The sequence below is a fragment of the Schistocerca piceifrons genome, chromosome 7 (assembly GCF_021461385.2).
Source record: "Schistocerca piceifrons isolate TAMUIC-IGC-003096 chromosome 7, iqSchPice1.1, whole genome shotgun sequence".
NCBI classification, from domain to species: Eukaryota; Metazoa; Arthropoda; class Insecta; order Orthoptera; family Acrididae; genus Schistocerca; species Schistocerca piceifrons.
The window spans coordinates 367,026,157-367,040,550 of record NC_060144.1 but is presented as its reverse complement, the minus strand read 5'-3'; the positions used below and the strand labels follow the sequence as shown (position 1 = coordinate 367,040,550).

General features: G+C 39.1%; 1 protein-coding gene across 1 annotated transcript in view; it reads right to left on the bottom strand.

Annotated features, from left to right (window-relative positions):
* LOC124805067 (ragulator complex protein LAMTOR1) overlaps positions 1–13,427 on the bottom strand; it is a 74,365-nt gene extending 60,938 nt beyond the window's left edge. Inside the window, exons 1-4 of the mRNA XM_047265491.1 lie at positions 13,269–13,427; positions 12,986–13,062; positions 11,852–11,941; positions 2,473–2,710 (exon numbers count right to left, since the gene is read on the bottom strand). Coding sequence (XP_047121447.1) covers positions 2,473–2,710; positions 11,852–11,941; positions 12,986–13,062; positions 13,269–13,337 — 474 coding nt within the window. The 5' untranslated portion in view covers positions 13,338–13,427. The remainder of the gene's footprint in view (positions 1–2,472; positions 2,711–11,851; positions 11,942–12,985; positions 13,063–13,268) is intronic.
* Positions 13,428–14,394: the final 967 nt, after the last annotated feature.

Here is a 14,394-nt window from a genome sequence, read left to right as displayed (position 1 = left end):
GCAGGCCCAATCCGTTAGAGATACTTGCAGAAATGGCCCGCTCTTTTGGCCCATTGTGGAAGTCCACTTGTGGCCAGCTATTTGTGGGTCACAGACACCATGTTGATGAAATGAGACCACAGTGATCAACCCATGCAACAGATAACTTGTGCAAATACTCTGAGAATTAATACTAATGAGCATAGGTAGCAACTCACTGTATAAATCTCACACACACACACACACACACACTCACACACACACACACACACACACACACACCGGCAGCTGCTAGGCTAATGGCAAGAAGTGGTGGCAGCACTGACTGTGAATTGAGGGGAGTGGTAGGAAGGGGAGAAGCACTAAGAATGAGGGTATAGGAAGCAGCGCATGTACTCAGCTGTGCCCAGACAGTGACAATGCATGACATCTCAGTGAACAAACTATTTCATCTACTGAGACAAAAACAAGATTTTTCCAGTCTTTTTTGTTAAATTTCCCTGATATGTTTAAAATTCTCTGATATTTGCATGATTTCTAGAACTTATGGCAACCCTGAAAACATAGCCTCACAATCTGAAGCAACAGAATGCTTCAGATTTGTTAACTTCTTTTTTAAATCATCATTGTGGTAATGCTAAGTTCTGACACAATGCAAATAAGGTAGGAGTAGAGATAACTCCCCAAATAGTACAGGTGTCAAGTCGTGACAGGCACATAACAAGACTGAAAATTTTGTTAGCTTTTAGGAAAGAAACCTTTTTTGCGCATTCTGCCCCCCCCCCCCCCCCATCCCAAATCATTGAAAAACAGGAAGGGTACAAAATAATTTACTGGTACTAGTATGTGGATGACATAATGTGTCTTGGAGATCAAAGGATCTGAAAACCCTGAGGCAGAACACAAAGACAACACAGCACAACACATCACCTCAGGAAACAGAAACAGATGGTGCACACTAAAATACAACAATAAAATAGCACATAGAACTGGTAACATATTGAAAACACAACAGATCCCAATAACATTCAAAACAAACAACACGTTCAACAAAGGCTAACACCACAAAAAGAACCTGACAGATTCAGCAATGTTGGAATATACGAACTCATATGTAAGTCCTGTCAGGCCCAATATCTCTGACAAACAAGCAGAAATTTCCGAACAAGGTATACAGAACATATGACAGCCCTAACGAGTGAACATACACATTACATTTTCACAGAATGAACAAAAATCGCAGCCCCACAAATATCAAAAGTGATCTACATCTCCTTTAACACAGCAACAGTTTATCCCGAAAACTAACAATAGAAAAAAATTATTACATACAAAAGGGCTATAGTGGAAGAAAAAAAACCATAATAAACGAAAACATAACACTTTGCAGCAACACACACTTTACTGCTGTAAGACTAAGACTAAAACACACACACACACACACACACACACACACACACACACACAAAATAATGAACAGAAGTCATCAGAAACCCGCTACAATTTTCATAAACTTCCCCCAATTATGTAATACATATCTCACAACACACACAAACAGCAAAATGGCGTAATATTTTGTATCACTAATAAGGTGAGAAAGTTATGTTTCTGTGTGTCGAAAAGTAGCTGCAATCCACCCAATGAAGGTGAGTTCATAACAAATTATGTGACAACCTAATACACAAGAAAACTGTATCCACACCACAATGACAGGCACTCATACGCTAGCAGATGACATGATGTACGGGGTAGGTGGCGGCAACAAAATAACACAGAAAATATGCTGGAAGGAGCAGCAACAATTGTGGAAATCATGCTGTGATGTATAGTAAATAAGGTATTATGAAATTATGCACAGAAATAATATTTAAAAGAAAACAGTAAACATATTCTATGTAACATTGCCGGAGAACAGTGATCTTTATTTTCATAAAATTATTTGAAAACAGTCTTAATCACAGCCAATGTTAACTTCGGACCGGTTTCGGCCTTTTAATTATGGGCCAACATCAAAAGTTGCACCATCTGGATGACGACGATGGCGCATGACCCCCTGCAGAGGTCTAAGTTACAGTGGGTCAGGGACCATCGCCGTCATCCAGATGGTGCAAACTCTAATGATGGCCCGTAATTAAAAGGCCGAAACTGGTCAGAAGTTAACATCAGCTGTGATTAAGATTGTTTTTAAATAATTTTATGAAAACAGTACTCGTGTAATAACCTTTAACAACACTTTATAAGTATGACATTTCTGCATGTTTCACAATCAAAGAATACACTGCAGATGGTGATATTGGTCGCAGAAACTAGTTTGGGGGGATAAATAAATAACAAAAGTGTTTCGCATCAAGGCAGACCCACAATCCCATATTGTTGAAAATTTAAAAATTCTGAAGAGCATTTACATTTCTCAAAAAACTATATTTAGACTGTAATTCACTGTATTTAATGAGAAAATGTTATTCTAATGACTGAATATAATACAACACTCACAAGCGCTAAGTCCCTGGCGTCAAGTGGGTGAGCAGCAAGCCACCTTTCAGGAGCAGGCACATCTGCTAAGATAGGTTGTGCTATCTGTTGGATACTGCCAGCACCCACCACTCGCCGTCCACTGCCTGCTGAACCAAGCTGCACTTGCTGCAATCGTTGGGCATATAGTTTGACACGTTCCAAGAACTCGTGCTGTTCAAGAGCATGTGGACCCAAGGCAGAAACGTCAATCACATTCCTAGAAAATTAAAATAATGTGGCTTACAACTGTGCATAACTCAGCAAATTATAACATGTAACAGTTACATAAAAACTTCAGAACATTAACACCATACAAATAAATTAAGATGATTGTCTGGGGATAGCGTACAATGTGAAATTTGTCAACTTGCAAGGGCTAAAATAAACGGGTGTCAAAAATTAATGCAACGAACTGCTATTTCCCCATCCTGAGTTTAATTCATGATATAATCATAAGAACTGTCAAGAGACGGTTGGTTGGTCGATTTGGGGGCGGGGACCAAACAGCGAGGTCATAGATCCCATCAGGTTAGCGAAGGATGGGGAAGGAAGTCGGCCATGTCCTTTCAAAGGAACCATCCCGGCATTTGCCCGAAGTGATATAGGGAAATCATGGAAATCTACAGGGTGATTCAAAATGAATACCACAACTTTAAAAATGTGTATTTAATGAAAGAAACGTAATATAACCTTCTGTTATACATCATTACAAAGATGTATTTAAAAAGGTTTTTTTTTCACTCAAAAACAAGTTCAGAGATGTTCAATATGGCCCCCTCCAGACACTCGAGCAATATCAACCCAATACTCCAACTCGTTCCACACTCTCTGTAGCATATCAGGCGTAACAGTTTGGATAGCTGGTGTTATTTCTCATTTCAAATCATCAATGGTGGCTGGGAGAGGTGGCCGAAACACCATATCCTTAACATACCCCCATAAGAAAAAAATCGCAGGGGGTAAGATCAGGGCTCCTTGGAGGCCAGTGATGAAGTGCTCTGTCACGGGCTGCCTGGCAGCCGATCCATCGCCTCGGGTAGTTGACGTTCAGGTAGTTTCATAACTAACCTTTTTCGTAGGACTCTCCATACAGTTGATTGTGGAATTTGCAGCTCTCTGCTAGCTCTGCGAGTCGATTTTCCTGGGCTGCGAACAAATGCTTGCTGGATGCGTGCTACATTTTCATCACTCGTTCTCGGCCGTCCAGAACTTTTCCCTTTGCACAAACACCCATTCTCTGTAAACTGTTTATACCAACGTTTAATACACCACCTATCAGGAGGTTTAACACCATACTTCGTTCGAAATGCACGCTGAACAACTGTCGTCAATTCACTTCTGCCGTACTCAATAACACAAAAAGCTTTCTGTTGAGCGGTCGCCATCTTAGCATCAACTGACGCTGACGCCTAGTCAACAGCACCTCAAGTGAACAAATGTACAACTAAATGAAACTTTATAGCTCCCTTAATTCGCCGACAGATAGTGCTTAGCTCTGCCTTTCGTAGTTGCAGAGTTTTAAATTCCTAAAGTTGTGGTATTCTTTTTGAATCACCCTGTAAATCAGGATGGCCAGATGCGAGTTTGAACCATTGTCTCCCCCAAATATGAGTCCAGTGTGCTAACCACAGCGCCACCTTGCTCGGTGTCAACAGATGTCATTATGACTGTGTTCTGCACGCAAAATGGCATTCCGATCAATGGGCAACCACACAAGCAAAGACATCAAGGCACCTATCAAGCGGAGTAGTGTTTGCAGTGTAGTCCCACACCCGCAATTGCTGTGTACGCAGTCACAGATAATGCAGTATGGCACAGAGAAGATGCCTACCAACTCTCTGCTGTGGAGGGCCATAGGAAGGAGGCAAGCACAAGCATCGCAAACTGATTTGGCCTGATAGCTTAATGTGAATCGTTCTGTTGCTTCTCAGATGAGGCGACAGTTCAGAGAGACCACGACTGCATCCCGGAGACCAAAACAAGGCTGACCATGTGTAACATCAGAAAGAGTGGACCATTATTTGACTGTAAGGGCATGAAGGTACTGGCTTACTACTGCACTGTAACTGGCATCTGACGTCGCAGCATCCCCTGGACGTGTTATATTGAGGCAAACAGTGCAGGGAAGGCTTCAACAGAGCGGCCTTTATTGTTGGAGACCTGTTGTCTGTTTGCCTCTGGCGTGTCTTCACAGAAGGAAATGTCTAGAGTGGAGCCATCAACATACCACCTGGACGATCAAATGGAGGGCCAATGTTCTTTTCACAGATGAGTCCCATTTTGGTCTGGAGAGTGATTCTCAATGTATTCGCATCTGGAGGGCACATGGAACATGATTTGGGACCCAAACACTGTGGAAAAAGACTGATATCAAGGCGGATTCCTAATGGTGTGGCCAGGGATTATGTTGACCACTAAAATTCTTCATGAAATTATATGGGCAAATCAGCAAGATTTAACTGCTGTCAGATACTGTGAGAAGATCTGGGATCTCATGCGTGGTGGTTGTGAGGTGTTGTGGGCCCAGACTTCGTACTGATAGATGATAATGCTCGGCCTCATAGAGCACAGGTGGTTGAGGTTTTTTGGAAACAGAAGATATTTCATGCATGGTGTGGCCTGCTCATTCTCCCAATTTGAAATACATAGAGCATGTCTGGGATGCACTAGGGAGATGGGTTGCATCACTTCAGCATCCACCAACCATTCTTCAAGACTTGTGAACAGCTCTGCAGGAAGAATGGGCATTATTGTCTCAATATGACACTGATGACATCATTCACAATATGCCCCGCCACCGTCAGGCCTGTATTGGTGCCATAGCTCGTCACACCCCATACTGAGCACACTAACCAGATGTCAAAATGTGTGTGCAAATCCATTACATTGGAACAAACTGAAGAACATTTTTGTATATCGTTATGCATGTTGCAGTTGATTATGTTCTGTATTGTTTGCATTGTTTCTACCATACCTGTTTGTATTGTTTTGTGGCAAAATAAATGCAACCCTGCAAAATTTGCCTTTGTTGCTTTAATTCTGGACACCAGCGTATTTTAAGCATGCTTTAATAGCATACTACAAAGCAAAACTGTCTATAATGTTTGAATGAGGTATTAAACCATTTTTACCCACAATTTCTATGTAACTTATAGTTACCAGTTGCATTTTCAGTCCAAACGGGATGCTAGAGACTGATAAAATATGAACATGTTGACAAGAGATGTACCACTGACTGTTAGCATTATTTGAGGGGCTTGTGTACATGTGACTAAGACTCAACATCTGACTGAAAAGCTTTCACAGCTTTTTCACATTCCTACACAAATACATCCATTGACAAATTTGTATAAAAATATATAACTGTGTGATATAATTTCACATTCTTTGTAATTTTAATATTAATTGTGTGATAATCTATTCACAATGGCACATCTGCAACATGTTTCTTTTTGGAACAACAACTGAGTAAGAAATGATTAAAAGATCATTCTAACAATGAAAATGAAAGAGAAACAACAAACCCCAGCTACTGGTGATGCACGTCCCACATAAAATTCACCTGACTGGTTTTATGAAGATTATCTGGATTTTTGCAATGAGAGGCTTTACATGGAAAAGTCACTATCTACTTCAAAACACATTTACAAGTGGATCTTATGGACTGGCCTACTTCAGCTTTCTCGCATTTGCAGAATGTTAAGATCAGTGTCTGTACATTAATTTCATACATCAGTAACACACAAATCCAAAAAACTCAAAAAAATTGCCTCTGCAGATTAGCAAGCACTGGTAAGTAAAAAACATATTTGCTAGTAGATGAATACACAGCGTAAGAACTAAAATCGTGAAGTTGCTAGAATGAATCTGAATCTTTCTAGCAACAGACTTTTTTACTTTCATGTGAACCTTCTTTTTATTAACAAATATTAAAACACAATTTTTATATAAAAGTAACATCTTTATTTTTAATTACTACTGGCATCAAAATGCAGCCATTTAACAATAAAGTAAAATTTGTTACAAAAACATCAAATAGAAAATAAAAACTTTATTTTCAAGACCTGAACAGCAATGCTTTTCATTTAACAAAGACATTTCACATCTCTGTGTCAAATTTTAGTTTATTTTCATATAACATAACTAAATACAACATTACTTTTTGAGAAAAAAAATCTGGACCATTAGTTGTTAGTAAAAATTTTAATTTGTCTCAAAAATGAGATCGACAGGAAGTGCAAAACGGCTAAGCAGGGATGGCTAGAGGACAAATGTAAGGATGCAGAGGCTTATCTCACTAGGGGTACGATAGATACTGCCTACAGGAAAATTAAAGAGACCTTTGGAGAAAGGAGAACCACTTGCATGAATATCAAGAGCTCATGATGGAAACCCAGTTCTAAGCAAAGAAGGGAAAGCAGTAAGGTGGAAGGAGTATATAGAGGGTCTATACAAGGGCGATGTACTTGAGGACAATATTATGGAAATAGAAGAGGGTGTAGATGAAGATGAAATGGGAGATATGACACTGCGTGAAGAGTTTGACAGAGCACTGAAAGACCTGAGTCGAAAAAAGGCCCCGGGAGTAGACAACATCCCATTAGAACTACTGATCGCCTTGGGAGAGCCAGTCCTGACAAAACTCTGCCATCTGGTGAGCAAGATGCATGAGACAGGCGAAATACCCTCAGACTTCAAGAAGAATATAATAATTCCAATCCCAAAGAAAGCAGGTGTTGACAGATGTAAAAATTACCGAACTATCAGCTTAATAAGTCACAGCTGCAAAATACTAACACGAATTCTTTACAGACGAATGGAAAAACTAGTAGAAGCCAACCTCGGGGAAGATCAGTTTGGATTCCGTTGAAATTCTGAAACACGTGAGGCAATACTGACCTTACGCCTTATCTTAGAAGAAAGATTAAGGAAAGGCAAACCTACGTTTCTAGCATTTGTAGACTTAGAGAAAGCTTTTGACAATGTTGATTGGAATACTCTCTTTCAAATTCTGAAGGTGGCAGGGGTAAAATACAGGGAGCGAAAGGCTAATTACTGTTTGTACAGAAAGCAGATGGTAGTTCTAAGAGTCGAGGGGTACGAAAGGGAAGCAGTGGTTGGAAAGGGAGTGAGACAGGGTTGCAGCCAATCAACGATGTTATTCAATCTGTATATTGAGTAAGCAGTAAAGGAAACAAAAGAAAAATTAGGAGTAGGTATTAAAAGTCATGGAGAAGAAATAAAAACTTTGAGGTTCGCCGATGACATTGTAATTCTGTCAGCGACAGCAAAGGACTTGGAAGGGCAGTTGAATGGAATGGACAGTGTCTTGAAAGGAGGATATAAGATGAACATCAACAAAAGCATAATGAGGATAATGGAATGTATTTGAATTAAGTTGGGTGATGCTGAGGGAATTAGATTAGGAAATGACACACTTAAAGTAGTAAAGGAGTTTTGCTATTTGGGGAGCAAAGTAACTGATGATGGTCAAAGTAGAGAGGATATAAAATGTAGACTGGCAATGGCAAGGAAAGCGTTTCTGAAGAAGAAAAATTTGTTAACATCGAGTATAGATTTAAATGTCAGGAAGTCATTTCTGAAAGTATTTGTATGGAGTATAGCCACGTATGGAAGTGAAACGTGGACGATAAATAGTTTAGACAAGAAGAGAATAGAAGCTTTCGAAATGCGGTGATACAGAAGAATGCTGGAGATTAGATGGGTAGATCACATAACTAATGAGGAGGTATTGAATAGAATTGGGGAGAAGAGTAGTTTGTGGCACAACTTGACTAGAAGAAGGGATCGGTTGGTAGGACATGTTCTGAGACATCAGGGGATCACCAATTTAGTATTGGAGGGCAGCGTGGAGGGTAAAAATCGAAGAGGGAGACCAAGAGATGAATACACTAAGCAGATTCAGAAGGATGTAGGTTGCAGTAGGTACTGGGAGGTGATGAAGCTTGCACAGGATAGAGTAGCATGGAGAGCTGCATCAAACCAGTCTCAGGACTGAAGACCACAACAATGTTTTCATCACTAGGTAAATCAATTGCATAACAGGTCTTTAACATAAAGTTGCTTTTTCAGGTCTCACGTTTAACAATTTCTTAAAATTTTAATTTAAATACGTTAATAAGCCATAATGTTTTGTACTTACCAACTCTCAGAACATCTAATCTGCAAAGGCAATTTTTTCTATGTCCTGCCTTGTCCCATCTCTCTCTTTTGAATTGTGTTGCACTGCATTAACAAATTTATGTCCAGACATTGACCTTGAAGTGCCATAAGAGTTAAGGATATGAAAAAAAAGGCCAGTCCAAAGCCCCCTTGTTCTATATGACTATATAAGCAATGGAGACAAGAACTGAGATGCTATGCAATGGAGACAAGAGCTGAGATGCTATCTGGTTTACATTGTTCTTCTAGAAAATGCATATCCAGAGATTAAAGAGGACTATCCACACAACTGTATCATACCCATGTGGTGATGAAAATGTTGGATATGCAGCACCTAGCAAAAGGTGCAAGCTAGGAGATACACTCCACTGCATACAGTCATTTCAGGAGAACCAGTGAATACCACACAGTAAACATAAAACAAAGCACAAAGTTTTGTAGATAGATGAATTCCAAACAAAAACATATGGCTGTCAAAATGGGGGTCTAGTGTAGCAGGGGATACAACCCGTCGGCTTTGGACAATGACGTCACAAGTCGCCAGATAGCAGCTTACCATTTTCGCTTTTGCTGTTATGTTTCAGTTTCGTTTTTTTACTGATTGCTTAATAAAGTGGATCTGTTTATTCTATCTTGTGAGATTTTTTTTTAAAAAGCCAAAAAACACTTATCAGCCACTGAAGGGAGCTACAACACTAAGAAGAATCGCTTCTCGATTGGCGACTTGTGACGTCAATGTCCAAAGCCGACGGGTTGTATCCCCTGCTACACTAGTCCCCAAAATGGCAACGCATGAAACTTTCAATGATTATTGAAGCAGAATCTTATTGACAGACATCTCACAAAACCCACAGAAATTGTCATATGTAATGGTTGTCAGTGGCACCAAGATTAGCGTCAGTCATGCACGGATGACACTGTAACTGAAGATGGTAAGGCTATGCTTTCAAATGTTGCTTTGCAAAGGAAAATCCAGGCATACTGGCCCAGTTGAATTCTCACACTACTGCAAACATGAGTGATACAGGTATTAGTGTCAGTGGTGGCAGCAAGAAACTGCTGAAATCACTCAAACTGAAAGGAAAAAGGGGCCCATGGTAACCCTGTCACATTTTAAACAGAATTTGCAGCTGCATTTACTATTCTTAACCATAATATACCATAGATCCCAATAGCAGAAAACTGTGGCCATTAGTTGGAACAAAGCATTGGTCACAGTAATCTACAAGAAGGATAGAAGAAGTGATATGCAAAACTAACATCCAATATCTTGAACATTCATCTGTTGTATAATCTTTGAACATTATCTGAACTAAAACATAATGGGATACCTCTAACAGAATGATCTCCTCCATATCAACCAACGCCGATTATGAAAACAGTCAGGCGAAACCCAACTCTCACTTTTCTCACATTACACCTCACAAGTCATGGAACAAGGCAGTCAGTAGGTGCAGTACTACTTGACTTCTAAAAAGTCGTCTGATCCAGTATCACACTTATTAATGAGAGTATAGTCATCATACTGATTTGCAGTATATAGATTTAGAGTATTTTAAAGAGTGGAAACTTTGTTCTTAGTATCAAATTTCTTGACAAATAAGCAAAATATTCCTAGACTGCACATCTGTCAAGTAAGCAGCATTAATATAGGCAATGAAATGTAGCACGAATGTTCTAAGCCACTTATAAAACATGATCAGCTCCATTTCCTAAACTTTGCCAGTCCCTATTCCTTCATCGCTTTTCCTTTCCCTTCAACCTTTTGCTGGAAGAAGGAGCCACTTGCTCTGAAAGCTAGCACATTTCCACAATTTTTACATGTGATTTCTTCTGCCACCGCTTGGTGAGTACATTCTTTTTATCTATCCATAGCTTGTTATTTATTAATGGAAAATACTTTATGGAATACAAACAATGAAATGATTAAGGGTAACAAAAGGCCTTCTTTGGAAATAGGAAACATGCACAGCATTTATGAAAGCTTGATGAGAGACTGCAACAGCTTCACTTTCTGAAGATGGCATTTTGGCCGATATCTTAAACGTGTAGTAGTCTTTTCATTATGCCTGTCTGCAGCTGAATGCCTCTCTATGTGGTAAGCAGCAATCTGTCCTCTTCATAATATAATTGTAACTTTGAGAACATATTGTTCCTTCTTCAGCAAGGAATGACAGTATGGTTGGGACTTAGAAAGAGGGATCAGGTTATTCAGACTGTAACCCGAGAGGGAAACAGGTGGTGTTCTCGTTCTCCCTTTATCCCTGTAACACTTGCGTCTCCTACAACCTAGAGTTTGACTGATCTCCCCCACTCTTCCCAAATCCTAATCAGCCCTTGTCTCCATGAAAAAAGAATATTAAGTTTAAAACATAAGACTACTATTTTGACATCAGGTGTTATCATTGGTACTAGCTACTTTGCCTGCTGGAAGTAAATATCACCAACCACTCAATTTCAACAGATTGTGTTAATTTAGTTAATTATTTATTTCACCCGCATATATGATATCATCAATCCACATTACTCATACATATGAAGTACAACTTCTTCTTATACTTTCAGATCATATGTTGATGTTGACCAAACCTGTTCATTATGTCTATCCCAGAGACCACTTCCCTGTGGGATCCTCGGAATAAGATTAATATAAAACCAATTTATTCACTTAAGCTACATAGTTTCATTACTACAAAATTTTTTAGTAATAAAAACACAATTTCAATGCTGAAAAATTAATTTCACAACACAGGCAATGTATTTGGAATCTGTTTATGGCAAATATTCATGTGACACATGAGCCTTCTTACAGGCTCATCATTCTAGTCAATAGGAATAAAACGTATTTTTAAAGTATATAGGATATATCATACGTGGGGGAAAAAAAATCAAGAACATGATATAATTAATACCTGCATCACACACTTTATTGACACAAATGGCAACAAAACTGCCAATACGTGTAAAAGGTGTAACAACAGTTTATGCTTTGAATACAGGTAGTCGCTTCCAAGCTTTTTTTTTTTGTAATATGAGAAGATTCTGCTGCATCTATTGCAACAGAACTGAGTTCATTCTAATGTTCTGCACTAATCAAAAGCTACTTGCTATGAAAATAATAAATATGGCAAATAAAAATAAATTAAATAAAAGAGAAAAAAGCTCTTTTACATACGTGGCTGTCTCTTGCAGTATTCTGTTCAGGGCTGACTGTTCATCTGTCTTCTTGGGCAAAGAGTTAGGGTACCGAGTTAAGAATTCGTCACTGAAACCGGATAAGAGAACAATGTATGACTGATGAGTATACTTTGAGAAAATGAAGTTTAATGTTAACTGTTGCCATTGAAAATCTCATACACACTTTTTAACCCAATAACATTAACCCCCCACCGTTAATCTCCAAACAAATGCCTTTGTAAAGTATTTATGACAAATCGTTATCTAAAATAATATCAGCGATTCCAGCAGAATGGTGGTAACTCTCAGCGGGTTTAATGTACCAATATCAGCTCACGAAATACATTTGTGATAACTGCCCCAAGTTATAAGAGAACTCCAAATGGTATTACTACACATGGGTTTTCATTTGTAAAGTAATGCAACTCTGAGTAAAACTCAAACAATTCGCACATTAAGTAGCCTTAACACTTTTTCCTGCTTTGTGGAAATTCAGAAATAAATTAAACACAAATAAAACATCAAAATTATGATTAAGATGTCCTCTTGGTTCCCTAATGCAGTACTCTGTACTTTGACAGCACACCGACACCTCCAAGGTTACGCAACACAAATAAAACGATCCACAGATAGTGCCGAAATAACTGCAAATCAACGAAACTAAAACAAAATTTACATGCCAAAAAGCAGCCACTGAAAGAGCAACATAAACATTATTAAGCATGTTATACATCAGCTTAAAAATGCATTTGATAGGTGTTCATTATTTGTTGTGTATTGCGACAGTTTGCGTTTGGTTACAAAATTCTAACTGCAGAAGTCTAGTTCTTGAAGAATTCCACTGGATGGGTAATTTCTTCTGCGTGCAAGTATTTTAAGATATTGTATTTGCTTCCAATTGTGGGGTATTTCAATACTTCGCAGGAGATATTAGGGCCCTATCTTCGACACCTTATCCCTCTTGCATAAAGCAAACAGTGCTGTCAATTACACATTCTTCCCTTTGTAAACAAAAGCAAGATAGCAAACATGTTTATCAGTGATACCAGAACAATGCCCCACTGGTGAAGAGACTTTGCCGTACTGTGCCTTGCTAACGACAACACGGAATAAAAATACAAGCAATACTGACCTATGAACTCTCTGGATTGCAGCACTATTGCTCACTGGATCCACTAGAAGATGTGTCCTTTCGTTTGCTTCCCCGCCCTAAAAGCATATTTTTTGTTGAATATATATATTTTTTTGCACTATGGAAACAAACATGGAGAACTAGGTTTCATGATGAAACGCATCAACCACAGTGTTATTGCATATCACACTTCGTAATCCAAATTAAAGCAAAGGAATCCATGGGTACAATCGTCTTATCACATAAATTTCTCATTTCTAAATGCGAATGACTTTTACATCACCTGTACCGAATTATCCTCTTTACAACTATAACAACATCCCATGTTCTTAAGTATTTGTACAAACGACATACGTTACGAACAGGAAACAAAACTTTCCACCACAACACCTGACTTCTGTCACACCACCTGACGCCCTACTGCATTTGCTCCATTCAGTCGATCAATGATCTTAGTTTGTAAAGAACCCATCTTTCAGTAAAAATCGATTTAGTAATCGCAACACACATTCAGATATCGAACTGAGAAATTACAGAAGCGTTTTGATTACGAGAGCAAAGGGGAGGACGGAATCTAGCTACCGATAATGTAATGCTGGTGCAGTCGGCCTGATTGCTTCGGTGTCGGCCAATCGACATGTTGCGCTTCACGCGAAATGAACGTTAAGGCAACATTTATTGCATAGCGTTTTCATGCAACATAATCCAAGAATACATCAATGTGAAAAATCAATAATAGAATATCTATATAAAAGAAGGAATAAACGATGTCAAAGATACTACGTCGAAGTGAAATCACCTTCTAAGCCGTAATGCGCAACCATTGAACGACCTCTACATCACCCCCACCCACCCAACCACTCAATTGCTAATGATGTTTGCGATTAATCCTATCGTGAAATGCAGATCGCGTGACGACTGATTTTGTTGATGTGGAACTGTCAGGGGTAACAGCTGATGTTTGTGGCAGGTTATTGGTGATGGGTGGCGATGTAACAGATGGTTCTCTCGTGTCGGTAGATGGTGCGATAGGCGTCTTGTGTGCCGAAGAGGAAGCAGCGCTGAAGGCAGGTTATAGGAGGTCAATAAATATTGTTGTTGGTATTCCCATAACATCGACACTGAACGCTGTACTTTCTCTGCTAAGCATTGTACGAGGGTAATCCCAAAAGTAAGGTCTCCTGTTTCTTTATAAGTACAGAACTCTGTTTGTGTGGCAGTTGGTCACACTGTTATGAAGAGTGCTTCACGCACTGATGTAAACATGCAACGCCGTGCTGAGGCGCTCAGACTTGGCTTGGCAGCCGTTGAGAATTATTGGAATTTGCGCAGCTGAATAAGTATTAACGAGAAAAAAAGGACATTTTACTAGTAACTATATTTGTACATTCAAGAACAAAGAAAAATTT